Below are 25,566 nucleotides of genomic sequence, written 5' to 3' on the forward strand. Positions count from 1 at the left end.
CTTTTTACAAACGAAAAAAGTCCATGAGTAGGGCGTCAACAGCACATGCATTACCGTTCCTCAATAATTAGCGCAACCTCGGAATGGTGTTCATTATTGAATCTACATGTACTGGTTGTCAACGTGAACACTTACCTAATTTCTGCTGGATTTTCGGCTGAAAGAAGTGAGCTTTTCACCCGTTGGTTCCTTAACGCCTAACCGCACACGTTCTCGCAGAGTTACAACTGTTAAAACCAGTTTGTTTGTTAAGATGATCTTCCCGTCAAGGGAACTCGGCACACTCCCACAAGGGGATGTCAAGGCCAAGCTGGCCGCAACAGCCAATCTCTCTCTCATACAAACATTGATTTATTAAGTTCATCAGAAATGCAGCGGCCTAGACCCGTCGTACAGCTGAGAAGGTTCACACCCAGCCCGTGGTGGTGCAGTCGTTGTTCAGTACTGACAAAATGGCCATGCGGTCTTAATACGCATTGAGTGCTTTGAAAATGGCGCACAAACTCCCTGTGTGCATCAGTGCATAAAACTTCCAACGACAGTTATGCAGGTTGCTGAATGCAATAACTGTCTTCGCTACATTGTTCCGGTGATTTGCATGTTTACCATTCTTATGAATGGCTACTTATGTAACAGTTATTTCCAGGTTTGTATTCTGCCTGTCGTCGCTATTATGCAGATTAATGTAGAAAACGAGTCATTCCAACAGCTTTTCTAACCACACACTTCACCTGGGCCCAATTTCATAGAGTTGCCTAAACTCAAAATGTTGCTTAAGCAAAACTATCCTTGCTTAGTAAATTCATATTACCGGCCAAGACTAATTGTTATGATAAGTAAACAACAGCTAAATACCAGTCACAAGGAATTTATATGGCATTAAACTTTTGCCAGTAACTTGTGAAAAATAAGCGATCTATTTTCGTGCTTAAGCATTTTTTTTGCTTTATGAAACTCAGGCCCCTGTTCGGAACTCCCTCTGGAGTCTGGACTTGGTATTATTCTCCAATTTGTTTTAAGATTATTAACTTCAGGTTCTTATTTTGCTTTTTTTGTAGCCATTTTCCAAATGCAGTGGAATTTTCTTTTTTTTTGCGGGGGGGGGGGATTTGCTTGTAGAATGATTTGTTTGTAATAAAAAAAAAATGAAGTGAAGAGAGACTGGAAATAAACAGAAGAGCTGGCAAATTTGGAGCTGATGGGAGCCCCACCCACAATCCTGAGCAACACGACTAGAATAAGGGATGGCACATAACATGTCATCGAATTCCACCAATCAAATGACAATAAACATGTTCCAGGCACGAGTACATTTAGCTAGGTTTTAAACCCTTCAAGCCCTTTTCACACTGTATCTCTGTTCCCCGTGGATTACAGCCCCGGGGAGGCATTATATTGAATTCTGTTTAACCCAGCGTCACCCCGGGGCAAACGTTCACACTGTCCCCGGGGTTCCGGTTGCAAGTTTGAAGAATACCCCAGGCTTTTACCGCTCACCCCAACTCTACAGTAGAGCGGAGAAGTCAAATTTCCCGGGAAAGATCTGGGGTATTGTAATCAAAAGTGATTAGAAAGTGACAGTAGTTATTCACCGGAGTTGACATTTTGATAAAGCTCTTATTACCAGGGCCCAATTTCAAAGAGCTGCTAAGCACACAAATTTGCTTAGCATGAAATTTCTTCCCTGATAAAAACAGGATTACCAACCAAATTTCCGTATGTTGCATATTGCTTGTTATTAGTATTCAGCTGTTGTTTGCTTATCCTAAAAATCACGTGGAAATTTGGTTTGTAATCCTGCTTTTTAATCAAGTGAGAAATTTCATGCTAAGCAATTTTTGTGCTTAGCAGCTCTATGAAATTGGGCCCAGGGGGTCAGGTGGTCGCAACACAAGCGTTAGTAACAATGGTGTTCTCTTTGTTTGTTTTTCTTTTGTTCTGAAAAAACCCGAGTATTGGTCTGGCGTCTTCATAATTTTGCCAATTTGCCACCGACCGTGACCGCAATCTAACTGTACTAATACCCTGCCACTATGTGTAACGCGCGGAAATAAATAAAAGACAGTTAAAATAACAGGTCTTCTTAACTTCTGGATTAGATATTTTTCAAGATTGCAGGACGGGTTTATTCTCTCACCCCGATCACTGTGCAGGAGAGTTGCATCATTTTGAAAATGTCTTTGATGTGGAAATTTTTCCAGCGGTTTCTTTTCATGGGGGATTTTGATGTTTTTCTGGTTGTGTGTCTTTGCTGTTTTCTCAAGGATGCGGATGGTAAACTCGAACGTAAGTCTTTTGAGCTTTGCAGGTTTAACCCATATCCGCCTGAAGTGCTATTCACACGATATACATTTAACTGGGGTCTCTTGTTTAACCTCAGCATGGTTGTAAAATGTAGCAATGTGTGACAATATTTTGGAGAATTTGGAAATTATTACCAATATTGTTCTTTCACACGAGGTACATTTACGGCTAAGGCGCGCGCGTCTGCTATTCTGCGCGTCTGTGGTTCACTCGAAAGCTAATGTTTAAGGTGTTACTACAAACCTCTTATTAAAGGTACTGGACACTTTTGTTTAAAGCCCATGGTTTCATTAACACTATTGGTAATTACTCAAAATAATTGTGAGCATAAAAACTTACTTGGTGACGAGTAATGGAGAGCTGTTGATAGTATAAAACATTATGAGACACTGCTCCCTTTGAAGTAACGTACTTATCGAGAAAGAAGTAATTTTCACTAAAATTATTTGATGTTAAATTTTTTCGAGATCTCAGAATTAGATTTTGAGATGCCGAAATCAACCATCTGAAGGCACATAACTTCCTGTGACCTGGGTGTTTTTTTTCCATTATTCTCTCGCATACTTCGACAACCCAAACTAATTATCACATTTTCACATTTTTTGTTAATTTGTGCATCAAGTGAGAAGACTGGCTCGACAGTTACCAAAGGTGTCCACAGTGTCTTTAAGACAATGACATGTTTTTTGATAGATTCTCAAGCAATCTTTGTCTTATTCAAAAAGGTGTCCTGGTGAACACTATAGTAAACCAGGGCAACAGCACCAAATACAAAGAACAATAAAAACGTATAAACAAAATAGGCAAAACAAAAGCAGATTTTTATAAACATGAGAACAAATCCGCAATTAACAGAAAATAACAAGCTGCAGAATGGGGGTAATTACAAAGATATGTAATGGGTTAGAATAGTCGAATACCCGCGGCGGGGCTTGCACCTACTTGTGTAAAAATGACGCTTGGCAATTTTATTATATTCCCACCGATCATCAAGCAATCAATGTTTCTGGAAAGTCTACGTCACAGAGTTCAACATATGACTTCCGGTTTAAATCACCAAATGCTATCAATCGAAACTATGAAACTTTCAAGCCACACAGGTGAGTGTTTTCATATTCATACTTCAGGTAAAATCCATCGTACTCGGGAATAGGGAGCTTTCGATTTCGAGACGGTAGGCACACACGACGCATTTTTTCCCCAGGGAAGATGAGACCACTTAAGGCCCGGTCACACAAGCCCCGATAACGAGAACGAAACGATAACGAAAACGATAACGATACAAATGCACGCCCTCGATTGGTTGAATGAGCGTGGGCGTATTCTGCGTGGAGCATTTCAACCAATCGAGGGCGTGCATTTGTATCGTTCTCGTTTTCGTTCTCGTTATCGGGGCCTGTGTGACCGGGCCTTAAGTATCAAGTGACGTGTTTTACCTACTTTCTCACGTGGTGCAATTCCTACCAATGATGCACTCAGTGCGGTGGTGTGAACAAAGACGAAATACGGAATGTAGGCTAATGAGGCTACATGTTAATGCATGGAGCTGACGTGGAGACACATGTACATGTACATGTACTTATCTGCAATACAAGTATAGGGGGTACTTAAACACGCTTGGTTGGTTACCCCCATGTGAGAAATAAGGGGGCGGAATAAGCTATAAGGGATTGCTGATAACAATAGAGGGTGCGTTTCAGCTTCGGGGATAAAGAATATTATTATTTTTTTTAATTTTTATTTCTATTTACTTGATTTGTTTGTTGCTTTCTTTTTCTTCTCCATATTTTCAAAGTTGGCAAGAAAGGCCATCATCCGTGGTGGAAAATTGAGATCTGCGTCCTTCGCTGCTCTACACAAAGGTTACAAGATGGCAAACCCCGGCCCTCTATCGTCGGATTCAGCACGGCGCCTCACCCAGTGCGCAGGATACTGCATGAAACACTCTCGCTGTTTCTCATTTGACTTCTCGAGAGTGCACGAGATCTGCCACATGTACAGTGTAAATGCTTCTGAGGTCCTGCCGATTGAAGATGCAGAGTTTTCTATTCATGAGATTCAGCAGTAAGCATAGTCTTGGCCAAAGACGTCAGTGAATGAGCAAGTACTGCACACCGTGTTTAAAAGATGCAAGCACTGCTTCAGACAGCTTTATTCAAGTACTTGTAGCAGCAGGTTTGGGGAGTTGTTACATAAGAGTGGACTAACCATTAGGACCTGGTTGTCACTATTTTCATGTCTAAAAGATGTAAGCATATGCAAAATGACGTCATAAGGTCATTCTCGCTCGGGTATTCTCTGATGGGCCGAACCGCTGTGGAGTTTAGTATTTAGTGCCATCCGTAGTGTATCAAATCGCATTATTGTACTTAGTTCATTGATACTACAGCTTTTATAGTAGACTTGTGGACAAGTCGTTAAAGGTCAGTCGCGGTGATAGCGTTCCGACTCTCTCCGAGATTCCCGCGGTATTCTTGTGAGACTGCTGGCCCCGAAAGACTACTGCCCTCACGACTACGGCCCCATTAAAACGGGGAGTATAAGTTGGTCAGCCAGCAGTTCGCGAGAGAGCAGTGTTCTCGCGAGAGGACCGCCACGACTCGACTATCTCACCACGTCTGACAATTAACGACTTGTCCACAAGTCTACCTTTATAGCAATGGTTAATTCACAATTCATTAAATTTCGCATTATCTATACTATACAGGTCACTATTTCATGCGCTAGCGACCGGTCCTTCAGCAAAAAAAATAGTAAAACGAAAAAATTAAAAAAATCGCAAGGCTACTTAGTTTTCAGAATAGCAAAAAGGACACTTGGATCGATGCCACTACTGTGACTTGTTTTGGGTGGGTTGCTATTTGAAAACGAATAAACAAAGGGATGTGTCCATAATGATCAATTTATTAGTAAAATAATTAGTGTATGACACTTGTAGAAAGTATTTGTTATTAAATCAAAGCTATGTTCGCAACAGTTGGTGAGATGAAATACACTTCAAAGGCACTGGAAACTGTTGGTAATTACTCAAAATTTTAGTTATGCTAAAAAACTTATTCATAAATACCTCAGACAGTTTTGTTATTCCTGTTAGTGGAGAGCGCGTCACCTGGGTGTGTATAAACCTTTGTTTATGACCGGTAAAAAGTGTTGAAACATGGGCGTGACACGCGAGCTTGCACCTGTATAAGACAGTTTCTTCACTCCTTTTGGTCGAGAGCAACGGCCTGGGCCCAATTTCATAGAGCTGCTTAAGCACAAAATGTTGCTTAAGCGAAAAAATCCTTGCTTTGTAAAATCAGATTACCGGCCGAGACTCCACTCAATTGTTATGCTAAGTAAACAACAGCTAAATACCAGACACAAGCATGTATATGGCATGAAATTTTGGCCAGTAACATGTGTAAAATAAGTGAGCTACTTTCGTGCTTAAGCAAATTTTTTGCTTAAGCAGCTCTATGAAATTGGCCCCTGGTGGACAGTTGTGCCACATCATGCGATACGCGCGACGCGCACAGCATTCCCTTATAAGGAGTTGTTTACCCAAGGGCGGCAGAGGGCCTTACCATTTCATAGTTGGAGGGGTGTCATTTTGTGTTGAAAGAAATCATTGAACAATCTATAGTCTTTGCATTTAATTTACTTTTTGACCAAAAATGTTGATGTTTTTTGACCGAAAAGTTATTTATGAATGGGAATTGTGGAGAGCTGTTGATAGCATACAACATTGTGAGAAACGGCTCCCTCTGAAGTAACGCAGCTTTTCAGAAAGAGGTAATTTCTCACTCAAATAATAAAATACTTCGGCTGAAGCCTTTTTTGAAGCTTCTGAAAGCACACAAATTTGCGCAACAATGTTTTTTTTCCCTTCTAATTATCTCCCTTGCATCTTCGATGACCATATTATTAAATGAGTCAAAACTGTCACTGATTTGTCATTTTTATGCATATTATGTTGGGATACACCAAGTAAGAATAATGGTCTTTGACAATTACCCAACGTGTCCAGTGCCTTACGAGTGACATCATCATGACGTCATCGTGTGTAACGTGTCACTCATTTGTGGGAGTGCAAATTTGATGGAGTTTTAATGTCGGTGCCCTTTATGGACATTGACATGTACTTATAAGCGCGTCTATGTTGCCATAGTAACGAATGAAATGAGACAACAGGGTTACTATGGCCACGCAGCTGTACTGAGTTGATTTAACATATCAGAGTTGACACTTGTACCGTTGTGGGAAGACGCTTTATAAGATCATTGGCTGGAGAGTGTGGTTTAGGCCCTAATTCTGTTTTTGGAAATGTTTCGGGCATGGAGTGTTTTCAGGCGACGCCTTTTCAGGGGAGATGTGGATATTCTTCTGGTGCGTGTTGCGTTTCTTTGTTGCTTTCTACGCGATGGACAAAGTGAACTACAAGGTATGGGAACTTATTTCAATTCATTACTCAAAATCATTGTTAGCATAAAACCGTACTTGGTAACTAACAAAGGAGAGCTGTTGATAGTACAAAACATTGTAAGAAATGGCTCCCTATGATGAAGTAACGTATTTTTCGAAAAAAGAAATAATTTTCCACAAATTTGATTTCGAGACCTCAGAATTTGATTTTGAGGTCCCGGAATCAAGCCTGACAGCACACAACTTCGTGCGACAAGGGTGGTTTTTCTTCCATTATTATCTCGCAACAAATTTTCAGTGGTTTTGTATTTTGTGCATAATATGTTGAGATACACTAAGTGAGAAGACCGATCTTTGACAATTACCAAAGGTGTCCTTTGTCTGTAAAGGGTTTTGATATCCTTTTGTAGATCAAGTTTTATTTATTGCAGAAAATGAATCCCTTCTCCCTGTGAATGAAGATGTATGTATCTTAAAGGCAGTGGACACTATTGGTAATCACTCAAAATAACTATTAGCATAAAACCTTTCTTGGTGACCAGTAATGGGGAGAGGTTGATGGTATAAAACATTGTGAGAAATTGCTCCCTCTGAAGTGCCATAGTTTTCGAGACAGAAGTAATTTGCCACGAATTTGATTTCGAGACCTCAAGTTTAGAATTTGAGGCCTCGAAATCAACTATTCTAAACGCACACAACTTCCTGTGACAAGGGTGTTTTTTCTTTCATTATTATCTCGGAAGTCCGACGACCGATTGAGCTCAAATTTTCACATGTTTGTTATTTTATGCATATGTTGAGATACAACAAGTGAGAAGACTTATCTTTGACAATTACCAATAGTGTCCACTGCCTTTAAATAACTTACATGTAGAAGTTTCAGCTTCATATTTTCTCTACAGCACCTCATCAAACAAAATGTTATATCGTAAGCAATTAATTCTAACCAAAATTATCTTCAAACCGTTTAAGTTTAATGTGGCCATGGTGTTTTGTGTCGTACACAAAAGGTACCCACATTTCAGGAAAACCTTTATTTCCATATACTCTTGTACATTAGCAAATATTGTACCAGTTACGATAAAGAACAAAGTCAAATAACTAATTAGTGCAAATCAAATTTAAGTAAGTTAAACCTTGAAGAAATCAGCCTTTATTATGAAGACGAAGGCCAAGGAGAACAGGTGAGACGTTTTGAGGTTTGAATTTTTGAGTACTTTTTATGTTGTGATCAACGGGGTGATATGATTCTCATCCAGTGTCTGATTTCACAATGACTGGCCTTACATGGTCTGTTTATACGTTTGGTATAGGGTGCGTTCGATTAGCTTCCCTGGGTCGACCCCGCGATGCTCACTCGGGTGAGCCCCTGACAAGAGCTAATCCAACGATCACACTCGCCCTCTCGTGGTAACGTCACACCTCGGGTCACCCCCAAGTGACCCACTCCACAAGCAGGGCACTGGGGGCTGTCCCCAGTGAGCCACTGGAATGACGTCAAAGCTATTCGAACGAACCGGGGGCAGACCGGGGTTGACCCAGGGAAGCTAAACGAACGCACCCATTGACTCTGACTATGAATGACAATAGTCAAAGCTCACTTGGTATTAAGGGATACAGCAGCTTTTGCCAATAACGTGTTTTTTTTTTTTTATTTTTTTTTTACTTTTCACTTTGAAGTAGGATAACACTTCGTATTTCCCCCCCCCCAAAAAAATAATACAGTTGTGTTCTGTCATTAACCATTGATTTTACATAATGCATAAACTTGTCCTTTCTTTGTTTATACATTCGCTGGCATCAACACTACCAGGTCCACGTACAATGTCCACAGATTTTTACATCAAACTCACACAGTTTACAGATTATGATGGTAGAAAGCTTCCCTAAAAATATTACTTGCTGAGGTGCTGTAGTTTTTTGAGGAATGAGTAAAACAAAGTAAGAAAACAATTTTTTGTGACATTGTTTTACTCGCTTCTCAAAAACTACAGCACCTCAGCGAGTAATAATGGTCTAAGGGAAGCTATCTACCATCATTACCTCGAACCCGTGTTAGTTTAACGTAAATCTGTGGACATTGTGTTTTGTGTAAACAAAAAGGAACCCAAATCCAGTGGTTAAATTCACTGTAAAAAAAAACCCAATGTTTGATTCCGTTTTTTTCTCTTTTTGTTCTTTTTTTCTTTTTACAATATTGTGTACGTTTAACGTTGTGCATGCATGACGTCAACGTTTCTTACACGTACAAGATCTTAGAGTGATTGGAAAGCCTACGTCACAGAGTACGACTTATCATTCCGCCACATACTATTTTCCATCTTGGAAAGCTAATGATGGCAATGAGTACAGTTTCAGCCACACGGGTAAGTTTACTTCAGTTAGCAACTTGTTGATTAAGAATTTAAAGCACTGAGCACTATTGGTAGTTACTGTTAGCATAAAAATGTTCTTGTTAAAGACAGTGGACACTATTGGTAATTGTCAAAGGCCAGTCTTTTCACTTGGTGTATAATCTCAACATACATATGCATAAAATAACAAACCTGTGGAAATTTGAGCTAATATGGTCGTCGGAGCTGCGAGATAACTATGAAAGAAAAAATCACCCTTGTCACACGAAGTTGTGTGCTTTCAGATGCTTGATTTCGAGAACTCAAATTCTAAACTTGAGGTCTCAAAATCAAATTCGTGGAAAATTACTTCTTTCTCGAAAACTACGTCACTTCAGAGGGAGCCATTTCTCACAATGTTTTATACTATCAATAGCTCCCCATTACTCGTTACCAAATGAGGTTTTATGCTGATAATTTATTTTAGTAATTACCAATAGTGTCCAATGCCTTTAACGATCAATGGAGAGCAGCTGTTGATAGTATAAAACATTGTGAGAAACGGTTCCCTCTGAAGTAACTCGAAATCAAGCATCTGAAAGCACACAACTTTGTGTGACAAGGGCGTTTTATCTTATTATTATTATCTCGCAACTTCGATGACCATTAGAGTTCAAATTTTCACTTGTTATTTTCTGCATATTATGAGATACACCAAGACAGAGAGGACTGGTCTTTGACAATATTATCAAAGGGGTACAGTGTCTTTAAAGGAGCGTTACAGAGGTGGTAAGAAGAAAAAAACAAATCGTGAAGATCACAGATTTAAATAAAACTGGCCCGGTCGAATGATGATGATAGTAGAAAACATCCCTTGAAATAGATGAGAAATAAATAATCTTATTTTGCGTTTGCAGTTTATCGCTTTCTGTGCGTTTTACTCATTTTTATTTGCATCGATGTCATACAAAATAATGTTTTATTTCGATTGCAATCAATGGGAAACTTTGGAGCGCTAGGTGAAGCAGACGAACAGGTAAATTCCCATCGTTTACGTAGTTCTGAGCATGAGCACATTACCGAGAACAATGGATTTTACCTGGTAAGTCTGCTGCCACCTAGCGTTCAAAAGTCTCCCATTCCTGCTTGTTCGAGAATCATTTTATGTTTTTCGCTGATAGTAAGCATTACAATAGCTAAGAAAAAATTCACTTATTTGGTGAGTGGCCTCCTTTGGTGGCATATAGACCTTATGCATTGAAGTCATCCAGCGGCCATTTTAGTGGAAAAACGGTGACGAAACAATCGAAACGCACAGATTTGTACGCGCGGCGCACATGATTGGTCAATGAACAACCTCCTTTTGACCTCTAGGTGAGGGCGCCCTACTGAAATGACGTCATGTGCATAAGGTCTATTGTAATGTGGGGTTTTGTTTAATTAAACTATAGCTCTGTTTTTCGTGTATTAGCCAATGACGATCCTCATCCGTGGTGGAAACTTGACTTGGGCGGTGAACACTGCTTGGGCCAAATTACAGTTCGACTCCGAAACTGCTGCGGTAAGAAAACGTATACTCTTCCACGTTCGCTTCCGTCAAATCGATAAAACTCGGTTGCAAACCCTGAGCAAGTTCGAGTGTGCACAATGGTTAACTAAAGGTTGACCATTTTGACTCGAACCCAGGCTGGTTGACCATTGGTTGACTACTGTGGTCGACCATTTGGAACCAGCCTCGAGCCCATGGTTTCTTCACTGGTCCCAACAGCATGTTCCATTCTAACATGTGTTAAGCGCAGAGGGGAACCAGTGACACTTTAGCGAAAAGAGGTGGAAGGTTGACTAGACTACCAAACGACTCGTTCGGGTGAGTACGTCACCGCGCATGTGCGTTGCTAGTCTGTGGTCGACCACTGGTGGACTAAAATGTGCGCACTCGAACTTGCTTCCTATTGTTGTATTTGTCGAAAACATTTTTTTTACTCGACACTAAAGTTATAATGTGGAGGGGCCGGGGCCGAGGAGTGTTTTATATAATAGTAATATCGAAGTCTAATACAGCTCACGTATTAGTTTTACTCAGGTACTCAGGGCGCGTAGAACGCAAGTTTGTATACAGCAAGATTTGAATTCTGAGACCCAATTACGTGGCAAACTAAAAGGGTTTCGAGGTACAACAGCGCATTTAGCAGACAGCCAGGAGCACCGGGGCGAACCCTTCTGTTTCGATAATAAGTGCATTGGGTTCTTTTGCATGCGTTACACAACACATTGGATGAACGGCTTTACGTCCAATCCGAAGGACGAAGAAATGGTTTAAGTGTCTTGCTTAAGGATACAAGAGTCACGGTTTGAGATCTTCCATTAGTTAGAAGATGTATACAGTAACTTTGTTGAGGTTGCATTTTGGGAACTAGTCTGGTCAGATAAGTAGCCGGGCAACAACTATGTCGTCTCAGCAGAAAAAAACGTTTGGTAAAGTGTGACTTAATGGGAGACTATTGAACGCTAGGTGGCAGCAGACTTACCAAGTAAACTGCCATTGTTCACGTAGTTTTGAACATGCGCACGTTATCCGGGACGTTTGATTTTACCTGGGGTCTTTCTCAAACCACGGCTTGGGCTCCGGCTCAGGCTCCGCGCTGTGTGCGCAGCTCGGCCTTTAGCCTGCATTTCAAGCGCGTATTGCTGCTTGTACCTGCACGCGGAGCCTGAGCCGGAGCCTAAGCCGAGGTTTGAGAAAGGCCCCAGGTAAGTCCCAAAAAGTCCCCCATATGGACACGACCTTAGGCTGCTGCCACCTAACGTCTTAAAGGTTCCCATTGTTTTATAACATTTTTGCTGTAGGTTATCGTTTCATTGGAGCCACGGCACGAGCCGGGCTTTCCTCGAACTGCACTGTCAATCAGCGATGCGGTGAGCCAGCCACGTCGTCACAGAGCCAATCGGGTGCCACAATTCCATTCCTGTGTGATCCGCCGGTGATAGCGAGGTGGATCAGCCTCGATGTGGATCCTTCTTGGCCGGGTGTAACCGAGGCGGTCTTGCAGCTTGCCGAGGTGTCGGTGATGGTGCATGAACGGGACTGTGACCCTACAACAACCCCGGGTGAGCGAGTTTGAATTTGTTTTACTAGTTGGCCTAATGTGTGACTTGAAGGAAGACTTTTGAACGCTAGGTGGCAGCAGACTTACCAGGTAAACTTCCATTGTTTACGCAGTTTCTTGAAGTTCTTATAGTTGCATTTCATTAAACGTTTTTATGACGAGTGACAACCACTGATTAGTGCAAGTTGTCCTGTAGAAATCTGTCCCCATTACTATGGGAAATTAACATGGGCTGAAAATGATGATTCAAAAGAGGGCGCTATCAGACGTAGTTTGTACACAGTTAGCCGTTTTGGCGAACATCATCTCCGGGGGGCAGAATCTCCTGCCAGTCAGAACCCCTTGGTGGCAGCAGACTTACCAGGTGAACCCATTGTCTTAAACAATCGGCACATGCTCAGTAAACGAAGTAAACAATAGGTATTCCCATTGTATATCTGCTACCACCTAGCGTTCTAAAGTCTTCAATTTTGATTGTGTGGGCATGGATTGAAAGTGGCATTTGCATCGCGAAAGAACTAAACACATGCTTGTTTTTATTACTTTAAAAACAGTACCCGATACATCGCCCAAACTGAGATCTGCGTCCTTTGCTGCTCTACACAAAGGTTACAAGATGGTAAACCCAGGCCCTCTGTCGTCCGATTCAGCACGGCGCCTCACCCAGTGCGCAGGATACTGCATGAAACACTCTCGCTGTTTCTCGTTTGACTTCTCGAGAGTTCACGGACAGTGTCATCTGTATAGTGTGAATGCCTCAGACGTCCAGCCAGTTGCAGATGCAGAGTTTTCTATCTATGAGATACAGCACTAAATAACCCGTTTTTCACCTGAGTTTATGACTTCAAATTGATTTGTCATTATTTTAATTTCCACTACACACTTCGTGGTTAAAAGGGTGTCACAACATTAAATAATTGTAAGAGCAAACACATACATCTCCACAGATTTTAACACAACTTGCATGGTTTAAAGATGGTCAAGATGTTAAACTTCCATTGAACTGTTTTTATTTCAAATGCTTTGATATAGTTTTTGAGAAAATAAGTTAAAAACAGTTTGTCCCAAAAATGTTTGCACTCTCGGTCTATATTGGTTTGAGTCGGGGTTCTCAAGATGGTTTACAATAAATGACAAAAGTAAAGGCATGGGGCAGCACGGCTGGGTCACATCCCCCCCCCCAAAAAAAAAAAAAAAAAAAAAAAAAAACTACCCAAACTTATTATGCCTAAACGTCATACACACACAATTGTCTTTTCTCTTCTTCACCAATAAGTAATTTTTCGAGTTAGATTTTAATGCAGTCCTGTACACATTACTTTAGTCACAAGTTTTCGCTTTAATTTGAATTTCTCAGTCTCGGATGGTCCCATTACTACAACGCATGTAAAATAATCCAGGAGTGGATTTCACAAAGAGTTAGGACTAATCCTAACTTACGACTAGTCCTAGGAGATATACAAATTGCATGGATAGTCCTAAGTTAGGACGAGTAAATGGCTAACTCGAGATAAGACTAGTCCAAACTCTTTGTGAAATCCACCCCAGTGCACTTAAAGAAGAAGGGGTTCGCCCGGTTTTCCTGACTGTGGCTGCTAAAAAAGATTATGTGCCGTAGCACCTTACAAACCCTTCAGGTGCTACCTTTTTGGGTCTCATAATTCACTACTTCAAACATTTCTGAAAGTTTGTATAAAATACACAGCGGGCCTTGATCTACCTTGTAGATACGTGCGCTATTGTAAAGCCATTATACACTTTCGGAACAGAAAAAAAAAGTTCACAGATTTACAAATAACTTACAGGGTTTACAGAAGGTAATGGTAAAAGACTTCTCTTGAAATACTATTCCATGAAATGCTTTACTTTTTGAAAAAACATTAAAACGATCAATTCTCGACATCGAGAATTACGGATTTATAGTAAACACAATGTCATGACACGGCGAAACGTGCGGTAACAAGGGTGGGTTTTCCCGTTATCTTCTCCCGACTCCCGATGACCGATTGAGCCTAAATTTTCACAGGTTTGTTATTTTATATATAAGTTGTGATACACGAAGTGTGGGCCTTGGACGACACTGTTTACCAAAAGGGTCCATTACTGGCTTTAATAAGCCTTCGATATTATAATAAGATTATTATTAACCTCCAGATGAGGGAACCCTGGTACCTTATTTTTTGTTGTTCAATAACGTTCCTAAGGATCTGCAATAATTTTATGATTTATTTCGAGTTGGTCTGATTAAACACACCACCACGCATTCATCATCAAATACCTTTTGTTGTTCTACTTTTAGTCGAATGTGAACGCTTCAGTTGTTTGGTTTCCTAATTGCAATAACACCATGAGTTGGTAAATTGGAGAGAAGTTATCGAGCTTTGTTTCCGCATGAATGAACGGTAGCTCTCCGCCGTTAATGAATCCACCTGCCACTCGTGGCTATCCTATGAGCGGAGGCGGCTATAGATGTAAGGCTTCTTTTGACCTCGGATCAAAACACACAGCATTGGAAAGCTTACGTCACATCACCGTTATCCAATGAAATCATTTTTGGGACTTTCTATTGACTAGTGCCTGTCTTTATCTTTGCTGATAAAGACAGGGGACCTGCGAAGTCACTAACCTTTGACCTCAGTGTGAGCGCTATTTGAGCTTCTGACGTAATAATTTTATGAAGATGGGGTATTGAGTCTTTAGTAAGGCTAAACTGGGATGGTGCAGTGGCGTCACAGCCGTGCATGGTACGGTGCACGTGAAGAAAGAAAATGGACAAAGTGGTAGACCATGGTATTTGCAGATGATTATTTGCACGAACTCACCCACCCCAGCCATGTTGATGGTGAAGACCGAAGACTTCTCTTTGTTCTCCCATTGTTTGGACATCCCCATTGTTTTTGTACACAAAATCTACCGAGGACTGTCCCCGCCTTATTGTGACTTTTTCCCGGATCCCTTTTGTTAAAGTCCTCTGTTATCAATAGCAGACATTACACACACACAAAAGAGGGATTACAAGTAATCAGTTTGGTGCACGATTCTTTGCCAATCCGGCACACACCGGCGCACAGAAAGCCCGGATTGATCAGCAGCTGCGCTACATTGATTTCGAAAACGCAAATGCATCAGTCAATAGAGGGCGCTAGATGACATTTTGAGCATGTGATTTGTAAACATTCTTCAGCCATGACAAGGAAGTAACGAAGGCTCTCCGCAAAACAGGACTAGTTTTGCATTGAGATTGTTTCCAAAAGACCCGAGAAATGACGGTAGAGGTAACCAAATTTAACTTTGAGGCGCTGTTTACAGCTTTGTAATATTTCGTGATTGTCTGTTTACTTTGACTGCTTTGCATTTTTGCACTGGGGGTTGCAAATGCTTTTTAAAGTTTTGAATTCATCAAAATTTTACATAACAAACTGGCCCGCCCACTCTTTCTTATCTACACGGTAGATATTCCCTTCTTGTGTGGGAGTTTACCGAGTTCCCTTGACGGGAGGCTAGATCATCTAAACAAACATGCTTTTTATGGGCCCCCTCCAACTCCATCACCTTGTGCTCTGTATGTTTTTTGTTGTTGCTTGTTTTCCGTAATTTATATTTTGCCTTTCCTTTACTTGTAAATGTAGTAGTATTAATATTATACATTTTAACATTAAAGTATATCATTATTCCATTTGCTTGTAAAACATAGTTCTTTATTCACTGCTAATTGTTTTGTTTATTTGTTTGGATTTGGAAATAAAGTTAATTGAATTGAATTAAATTGAACTCAAACAAACAATTAAAAAAAAACCAAAAAAAAAAAACAGCCCTAAACCCTTATGAACCTTTCACTGATGGAAGACGACTTTTTCTTCAAATCAACTCAAGTCAAAGATTCGATAGAACTTAGAAGTTAAAACTATTGAGGTTCGTTCCGCTATTGTCTTCACCAGAAAGCGGAATAAACCTCATCATAGTTCTACTTCCTGGGAATAGGAGATGGAAGACTAGGCCCAGTAACTGAGGCTAGTATTTTCGAGACTGATAATAACAAATTTCGAAAAAAAAAGTACAGCGCACCTGTTACTGGGTGTCACTCTAATAGTGGAGGACGAATTTTCCTCCTTGATCTAATAATGAAAGACCAACTTCAAGCCTTTCTAGTTGGGTGAATAACACACTAGAATAATTCCAGCTAATGACATTGCTGATTGATGATTGAGGACTGACGAAAAAATGAGATGAACAAACAAGTTTCAAAACTAATTGGCATCAGTGAATGCACTATCAATTTTTTTTTTATATTCGATGCCATTTTGTTTGTAATGCGTGGGTTTACATGCGTGGGGTGGAGAGATTGGTGATTCTTTAGCAAGGTTGGTGTCTCTTCTAACAATACTGCTTTTTCCGCAATTAAGTCTTAGGCCTACTATCTTTTCTTATAGTGAAAAATCTCACTTAGAATGCACACCTAAAAATGGCACAAAATGAAATGTTGTTCTGCCCATCGAGTGTTTTAAAAGCACTATCATTCAAAAAGACAATGAATGAATCCATCAATCAATCAGTCAATTTTGGTAATGTTGTGTGTCATGGCCCAAGTTGTAAGTTCAAATCCTGTTAACTAGCAAATTCAGTTAATTAGCAAATTCAGTTAATTAGTTTTTGTTTAAATTTTATCACAGGAGATGTGCTGAGAAAGAACCATGGAGCTTAGCCATTACATCATGAAGTTTCCCGCCTACTGGCGAGGCGTCTTTGCCCCCCTCAGCAAAGACAACGCCCCAATCATTGGGGCCAACACCTGGATGCTTGAAAATCGTGAGGGCGCTCACACACTCCACAGCATGCGTACGACGGGTAGTCATAGCAACCAGGTCGACTGGGTCGGTTTTGTTGTTGCTCTGAGTGAGATTGAGCCGGTGGAAAGTGGGGACTGCCTTATTTTGTAAGTGTGCAAATGGACAAAATGCAGTTCTAAGTTTTGTTCAATGGAGCTGTTTGACTTTAAGGGAAGGTTTACGTTTTGTAACCACTCCTTAAACTAATGGTATTCAACACTTAGGGCCTACTTGTGGACTGTTGCAGGCTGGCAAAGTTTATATTTAAAGAAACCATAAGAGATGATGTTGAATGGTCATGCAGTTGGAGGGTTGACTGTGTACTGCATTATAGAACATTCACTGCATAATATCATATTGCAGGCGAGCATAGTTTTTCTTTCATGCAATATCACAGTAGATGATCTTATTGTTGGTCACACAGTAGGAGGGTTGACTGTGTACATCTAGATGCAATCACCACATGATACCATATTTCAGGCTGGCATACATGTAGTTTTCAAAACCAAAGTGCAATTGGCAGACAGTAGGAGGGTTGACTGTGTACTGTAGATATTTTCACCACATATTGCAGGCTGGCATAGTTTATCTATCATTCAAAACGCAGTTGATGATTTGAATGGTCAGACAATAGGAGGGTTAACTTCTTTGACTTTGTATGTTCATTTTTGTGTTATCACAGCTTGCCAAGAATTCTTCTTTTTCCTGTAAACATCCAGAGAAACACATTGGCCTTTCTCTCTGAACATCTGACAGAAGTTCCTGTCATATATCTTGATAAACTCCTTCAATCCTTGACCAATCAGAAGCTGACTGATGAATGGATAAAACTTCATCTCCGAAAAATCCAGGACTACGTTTGCTGGCGGCAGTGCCAATATTTCAATACAGGGTTTTGTGCGGACGATCAGAAAGCTAAGCTGACCAAAGCATCGTGGATCACTTTCACAAATATCTGCCAACAAATCAGGGACCATGATAACAGCTGCAAAAAGGATGCTGCAAGTAAGCTGCAATTTGATTGGCTGCCAGAAGCATTAACGACCAATCAGAGGGATTGTGGACACCACGGTCGTTTCGCAGCAGAGAGGGTGACAATAGAGAAAAGAAAAATGGTGGCTGAGATGTCGGTGGACGCCCAAATGGAAGAGGTTGAGGGCAGTCCTATGAAGAAGCGAAAAGCAGAGGAGGGTCGAACCACTCCCGATGTCATCATCATTGATTCGGACTCGCATTCCCCGATGGAACTTGGTGTCATCGACCAAGTCGAGAGAGTTGACGAGGATCTGTTAAGAAGCCAAACTACAGACAGCAAAGAGGCTGCTGGTCTGAGGGGCAGAGAAACGGGAGTAGCTGCGTATCGTCTCCATGACAACATGGATGATGTTATTGATGCTGTTACCAGGGTAAGAATGAGATTTAATTTCTTCCAAACATCTTAAAGAAACAAGGAGACACAACATGAAACTCAAGAAATATTCCTTCAGGCTAAACTAAAAGAAATTCTTCTTCTGACAAAGGGTCATAGATCTATAGAAGAAGTGAAGAATCTCTCTTAAGAAGCAGACTAAACAGCGCCCACTACTCGGGTTTAAGGAGGTAATAGGACAATACATGGGCTACTAATGGGCTTAACCCTCCTACTGATAGACCATTCAAAACCATTCAAAATAATTTAAACTCTCACATTTCACCATTGCTATTGCACACACATGGCATAACCATTTGAAAACAGCGTTGAGCATACTACATACTACTACCACTAAAAGCCATTCAGATGGTTTAAAAGGTAAACTCTTTTTTTTTCAGAACACTTTGACTGCAATTAAGAAACTTTTGAGTGACCCGTCAGCGGCTGAAACGCTACCACCTGACCTACTGAGACTACTCATTGATTGTCCATCGCACCACTTAGAAGCATACTGTGATTTTCTGATGCTAGACTCCATTCCAGCCGTTGGTTTGAATGCCTTGGCCCAAGAACTGACATGGTTCAAACTGGAGCTGAGTCATCTCAGCGCTGTCATTTTGGCAAGACGATGTTTCCTTAAACAGGTAAAGCCAATAGGGACCTTGACAATGGGGCCTTTATCTCTTATCCCCGTCAGGTACAGCCCTAGGGATGCCCCAGGGTTGCCCTGGGCACTTTCTTACCAGGTTCTGGTTGCACGCTTCAAGACTACCCAGGGATATAACCTCTTCCCCCCCACCCCAGACCAGGGTTGCTACTCCAAGGAATATGCCCATTTCCTGGGGCAGACGGAGGGTTAAGTAATCATAGGGTGCGTTCGTTTAGCTTCCCTGGGTCTACCCCGCGGTGCTCACTCGGGTGAGCCCCTGACAAGAGCTAAACGAACGACCACTCACTGCTCTCATAGTGACGCTGTTTACCTGGGGTCAGCCCCCAAGTGACCCACTCCAAGAGCAGGGCACTGGGGGCTGACCTGGGTGAGCCCCTGAAATGACGTCACAGGCTATTAGAACGCACCGGGGTAGACCGAGGATGACCCAGGGAAGCTAAACGAATGCACCCATTGTGGCAACCTCGGGATGTGAAAAGGGCTATAGTCCAGGATAAGGTCTACTACCCACAGTTAATTCACCTTGTTTGAAATTTGCATGTCACAGAAACCCTGGAGGAGCAAGTTCATAGTGCCTGGGCATTACATTGTTTACAAACCGCGGAGACAAGTTAGATCGCTATAAACTTGAAAACTGGAAAGTTTTTTTTTTTCTTTTTAATTGATTGGCAAGCATATTCCTTTTCTCTATAAAATATAATTTTTTTATTTCATTTTGATTTTGTACTTTAGATACAGGCTCTAAATCAGACAGCTCCTAGATCGCTCATCTCAGCTGTTGTCAACCACACTAAAGCATTTCCAAAACCAATGATAGAGGGCGCTTTAGTCCCCGCGTTGACCGAGGAAGGTCACTATGGGGGTGTGCCTGCACAGCAGTGCGACCTGGTTGCTAAAGTGGTTAAGGAAGCATTGACCAATGAGGAAAGAGTACATCTCGTTGGGTGAGTTGTGATTGGTTGACTCACTCTTACAGAGCAAAACTTACTCCCCTAGATTTCTGTATAGACCCCCTTGCATATGATGTCACACTCTCAAAACCGTCAAAAGGCAGATCTTTGTGCGCATGCACTCAGCGTTTCACATTATGCAAGGGGGTGTATTGTTTTCTATACCTTACACAACGCGGAACGCATCTCTGAACAATGCGAAACCACAATATTGCAATAATTTTGGAGTCAAATCTTTTGTGCATATTGGTGGTTGCACGATTTTGACTCCCAAAATGGCGATTATGGTGCATGTGTAATTGCTGTGCGTTAGACAAGGAGTGACCAGGGCTGTATGCAAGGGCAAGGGCACCAAGGCATTTTCTCTTTGGCAAAGGGCACCCTATGAGGAAATTGTAAATTTCTACTGGAGCATTTCAAGGGCACCAAGGCAATGGCAAGGGGCAACAGAGGCAATCGCCTTCATTGCCTCCGTGAAGTATCAGGCCTGGGATTGACATAATAACTAAAAGGGATTCTACATGTAGTGATAAGGTAATTTCTAAAAAAATTTAACTAAAATAAATGTCTTGTGTTTTGTTTCCAGGAAGATCTTTTCAGTTGCAGGGTTACAGTGGTCTGAAGACCTGACAATATTTATCCAGACAGTTGTCGGTTGCAAGGTAAGTGTTATGGTTGAGATGTTGAACTGGTTTACCGTATTCAACTGGTTAAAGACAATGTACAGTGTACACTATTGGTAAATGTCAAAGACCAGTCTTCTCACTTGGTGTATCTCAACATATGCATAAAATAACAAACCTGTGAAAATTTGAGCTCAATCGGTCATAGAAGTTGCGAGATATGAATGAAAGAAAAAACACCCTTGTCACACGAAGTTGTGTGCTTTCTAATGCTTGATTTCGAGACCTCAAGTTCTAAACTTGATGTCTCGAAATCAAATTCGTAGAAAATTACTTCTCTCTCGAAAACTACGTCACTTCAGAGGGAGTTGTTTCTCACAATGTTTTATACCATCAACCTCTCCCTATTACTCATCACCAAGAAAGGTTTTATGCTAATAATTATTTTGTTACTGGTTGTTGTGATCGAAGCAGTAATCTGTGGCACTGACTAATAAATCAAAGAAATGACAGTGAAGTTTGACGAGGATTACTGGACAGCATTGTGGGCAGATCAGCATAGGGGAGATTTTGGACATACTGTGACCAATGTCACAGGTAAGGGCTGCATAAATACAAGCAAAGACTATTACAATAACAGTTTTCTGCTTAGCAAACATGTGCTGGGTACCGGTCATAAATGCTACATGTTACATAGTATTTTGGCTGGTAACCCAAGTCTGATAAGCATCATACTACTGTGCTTGGCTGCTTTTTATGCTTATAAGCAGCTCCATGACATTGGGCTTCTTATTTCCTGAGCTCACATTTCAAAGATGGAAAACTGTTTATCTGTGAGGTAAATCAAAAATTGGGTGGTTTGCATATTTTTTCTTCTTGTAAGAATACTCTTCGTAAATTGATTTATTTCTTCACAATTTTGTTTTAGCTGGAACTGAATGCTGAGAGCCTGGATGCTTTCATAGTCGCCCTGGAGCATCACGGCACCTCCCAGAAGTCATGCGCCAAGTTTGCCAAGCTTCTATTGGCTGCCGTCAATCGATTCTCCAAACAGGTGGGTTGGTTTTAAAATAATCAATAAGGTTGTGATTGGTGGCACGCAGTTTGGTTTAGTCTGGTTAGTCATGTATGTGTGACCTAAATTCTTTGTTTTGTTTGCAGATCTCCCCAACAAGCCATGCTGCGCTTCAGCGACTCGCCGATGCAAATCAGACATTCTTAAAGAAAGCTCTAATCACTGCACTCAAGCGGGTCAAAGGTTAAAAGGTCAACCTGAGAGTCACTGATATGAACAGAATTATAGACCTTTCTTTTGATGACAAAAAAACTGCACTGGTTGGCATGGACAGCAGAATGTAAGCAATACGTTAAAACGTGTTAACAGATATTGTGACAAAATTTTACAGTCTCCTGACGATGACTAGAGCAAGCTAGTCGAAATGTTGAGACCAATTTAAGAACTCACTCCGCGGAAGTGCAGTTAATAACGACCCTATAAGCTAAAGTAGTAGTCCCGGCCAATTTACTATACCTTCCGCCCAGGTAGTAGTTAAAAAGAAGGACAGTTCTTTTCAGAACTGAGAGAACTGAGAAGTCTCCCAAACAATCCGATAAATCCACTCCGCGGTAGTAGAATAAAGCAATCAGTTCTCTAAAGAACAAACTCTACCTAGCAAGTAGATACACACATGGCGTTACTGCAAACCAAATATTATATATTTTACATTTCTGCAAACTTTTAATTAAAAAAAAAACTTCCCATGGTTGGTTGCTTTGTTTTAAAACAAATTTAATATTTTTTAAATATTTGCCTTACATTGTTACACTAAAACAATATCAATTCTCGATAGCGAGAATTACGGATTTATTTTAAACACATGTCATGACACGGCGAAACGTGCAGAAACAAGGATGGGTTTTCCCGTTATTTTCTCCCGGCTTCGATGACCGATTGAGCCTAAATTTGCACATGTTTGTTATTTTGTATATAAGTTGTGATACACGAAGTGTGGGCTTTTGGAAAAAAATGTTTACCAAAAGTGTCCAATGGCTTTAAAAGAGCCGGCATGGTCTCAATGTTTCGAACAACACGATTGTACCCGCAAGTTTACTATTAATGTATAGTTATCTACTATAAAGTGGGGTCATGCGGCGGGCCCTACATGAAGACACAAAAACTAGCCAACCTTTTTCCTATGAAACGCTGCCAAAATGGCCCTCTCCTTGGCAAACTATAGAGGGCGGTCTGTATCTGTACTGTGAAACCCACGTGTATGGTGTGCCAAGTTGTAGTTTAAGTAAGTCCATTTCTGGGACAGTTTGAAAGTGTCTCTGGTAATTATTTTTAAATGTAGGAAATTTTAAATTTTAAATTTTAAATTGACCACAGGACAGCTTGTATTTCATTTATGCATTATGGTGACTAATTTATTAAGTTTATTGCGCTGTGTTGTGCTATTATAGAAAATTTGCTTCCTTTTGATGCCCAATATTTAATAAATTTTTACTAAGACCCCGTAGGTCTTAGAGAACTCTGCAGTTTTTAACAGGGTAGTTGCTGGAGATTACAATTCGGTTAGTTCTCCACAAAAATCTAGTTGAATTTGAGTTATTAATGAGCAAACATTGCAGTTTTTAAATTTCGTGCGGTGTGCCATTTTTTTGACGAAGCAAACTTTGTTCCTTGCCTGATTGATTTTTGCAAAGGGTACACTGTGCAATCTTTGTTATTCAACAACTCTTACCACTTCGCAATGGTTAGGTAAGGACACAAGTGTCACGACCGGGACTTGAACCCTCACTCTGCTTATCAGAAACACCAGAACTTGAGTCAGGTTAGACTGGGCCCCTGTCTTTATCCGCAAGGATAAAAGACAGGTCCAAGCTTCTCAGATCCAGTGATTCCATTGGATACAATGATATTTGATAAACGTGCACAGTGACATGAGCTTTCCATAGATGCCCAAACAGTTCATTCCCGTCACGTCTGCAATAGAATTGGACTGCGTGTCTCTATCTGAAATGCATGGGGTTAAAGGTCAAAACATACGCCGGTTTTGATGCCGGTCTCTGGCGTTATTCATGAGCCTCAAAGTGTGACGTCAGATGTTCTTGTCCGCCCGGCCACAGCATGTCATAAATGTAGGTAAAGATGGAAAATGTTGGAACAAATTTTACGCCAACAGTTCCGATGCTATTGTATAAGGCATACGTCTACATAGAACATGATAATCATACCAACACGTAGAACTAATTTTCCTTTGAAAGTAGCACGCAGGGATCGCAAATAATAGGCTGCTCGACGTTTAAGCACTTTGCTATGAATAAAAAGAGCAAAGTTGAATAAATTTTGGATCAAAGGGTTTTTATAAGTTATGCAATAATTTATAACAAAAATAAACTTTACTTTTATAATATAAAGTTGTACAAATATTTCTATAAACCAGATAATTTTACTGTTGTGAAATTGAAATTTGAATAAAACAATTACTTGAATGGAAAAATTATTTGAAGAGCTGAGTGATAAACTCATTTAAGTATTTCACTGTTCAAAATTTGTGTTCATATTCACTTTTTAAAGGGAAAAAAAGACACCACAGAAAACAGCAGTTGAAGCCAAGAATGAAATGACAATACCACATTTTCAATAAAATCAACTTACTTTGTTGTTTTAATTTTTTTTATTCATGAAATTGCAAGCTAGTTCCAAAGAAAAGCATGACAGTTTCAGCAGATATTGGCTCACCCTCGATCATGTGACACCCATGTGACTCAAATCGAGTCACATGACACACACTTGCTATACAGAATTACAGCTTTTTTGTCACCATGACAAAAAACACAAAAGAAAATGAAAAGAAAATTTACTTCACAAAAACATAGCATTTCTATGGTTTGTTTCTGAAACATTAGCAGACAAAATAAATTTGATTTCACCTTTTTCTCAAACTTAATGTAAAGTAAACCAATATGTAAATATTATTTTAATAACGTTAGCAAAACAAAGTCCTTTTTGAAAAAAGTAACAAAACTAACAAAAACACACGGTGCACAATGACTGTGCCTCCTTTCAACTCGGCTGCAATCAACTCCACAGAGTTGCTAAGCATGAACAAACCCTGCTTAGCAGAATCGGCACCAGTTAAGTTGCCATGTAGACACCGCATATGACTGGTTCCCTATCAACCAAGTATGGCAAACTCTTTAGCTTAACAGCTTCATGAAATAGGTACCCAGGGGCTCATTTCATAGCGCCGCTAACTGGTAAGCAAATTTTCGTGCTAACTATATCAGGAAATTTTGTTTAAGCATAAGTGTACTTCACAGGTTAACAAGAAAGTCAGGCAGTCAGCTCACAAATACATTCACCATACATTTCCATTGTTACCTCTTTCATTTTCATAACATAAGCACCAGAGGGTAAGCATGTGCTTACAGTTAGCAGAGCCATGAAATTGAAACTCACACAGTAAGCACAAAAGCAGCCGTTAAGCAGCTCTATGAAATTAGGCCCCTGTCCTCAAGACACCAACTACAAGTTCTATAACATTGCAAACGGACTTTACATCTTGTCTCCTTAAAGTCGAAAAGTAAATTACAAAGTTAACACATACAGATTGTACATTACACTTACTGAATATAAGACTCGCATTACGCGTTTTTCTATCTACATAGACACATGATTTGAAATCACATAAAATGGTGGTCTGGATGACAACAAAGGGCGCTCTTCAGATTCCAATAACTAACAAAAAGTTTCATACTGAGAGATTTAACATGTTGGGTGTGTCAGCCTTTTAAAAAAATTTTCTTAACACAAACGTGAAATCTGAGGCCGTGATCAAATTAGCAACTTCAGCTACGGCTACATTTCCGCATCATCATGCGTTGAAGAATGATCCATACCTGGCAACAGCCGTAACCGCCAATTCAGATACG

The 25,566-nt window shown here is 40.5% G+C and overlaps 2 protein-coding genes across 2 annotated transcripts; both read left to right on the top strand.

Annotated features, from left to right (window-relative positions):
* Positions 1-7,866: 7,866 nt before the first annotated feature.
* On the top strand, positions 7,867-13,190 carry LOC139954047 (uncharacterized). The gene is made up of 5 exons (XM_071953710.1): positions 7,867-7,892; positions 8,968-9,074; positions 10,513-10,602; positions 11,889-12,149; positions 12,703-13,190. Exons 1-5 carry the CDS (start codon positions 7,867-7,869, stop codon positions 12,960-12,962), a joined length of 744 nt encoding a protein of 247 aa, XP_071809811.1. The 3' UTR covers positions 12,963-13,190.
* Positions 13,191-15,319: 2,129 nt separating this feature from the next.
* LOC139953926 (uncharacterized) lies at positions 15,320-24,134 on the top strand. The gene is made up of 8 exons (XM_071953534.1): positions 15,320-15,423; positions 16,819-17,081; positions 17,657-18,380; positions 18,784-19,029; positions 19,788-19,999; positions 20,592-20,667; positions 21,557-21,682; positions 21,790-24,134. Exons 2-8 carry the CDS (start codon positions 16,840-16,842, stop codon positions 21,889-21,891), a joined length of 1,728 nt encoding a protein of 575 aa, XP_071809635.1. The 5' UTR covers positions 15,320-15,423; positions 16,819-16,839; the 3' UTR covers positions 21,892-24,134.
* Positions 24,135-25,566: the final 1,432 nt, after the last annotated feature.

This window comes from Asterias amurensis, chromosome 22 (assembly GCF_032118995.1).
Source record: "Asterias amurensis chromosome 22, ASM3211899v1".
NCBI classification, from domain to species: Eukaryota; Metazoa; Echinodermata; class Asteroidea; order Forcipulatida; family Asteriidae; genus Asterias; species Asterias amurensis.

Coding starts and splice junctions, on each gene's coding strand:
- LOC139954047 (XM_071953710.1), top strand. CDS start 7,867: ATGAAGACGAAGGCCAAGGAGAACAG. Junction 7,893..8,967: donor ACGAAGGCCAAGGAGAACAG/GTGAGACGTTTT, acceptor ACAAGATCTTAG/AGTGATTGGAAAGCCTACGT. Junction 9,075..10,512: donor GTACAGTTTCAGCCACACGG/GTAAGTTTACTT, acceptor TTCGTGTATTAG/CCAATGACGATCCTCATCCG.
- LOC139953926 (XM_071953534.1), top strand. CDS start 16,840: ATGGAGCTTAGCCATTACATCATGAAGTTTCCCGCCTACTGGCGAGGC. Junction 19,030..19,787: donor GACGATGTTTCCTTAAACAG/GTAAAGCCAATA, acceptor TTTGTACTTTAG/ATACAGGCTCTAAATCAGAC. Junction 20,668..21,556: donor AGACAGTTGTCGGTTGCAAG/GTAAGTGTTATG, acceptor ATTTTGTTTTAG/CTGGAACTGAATGCTGAGAG.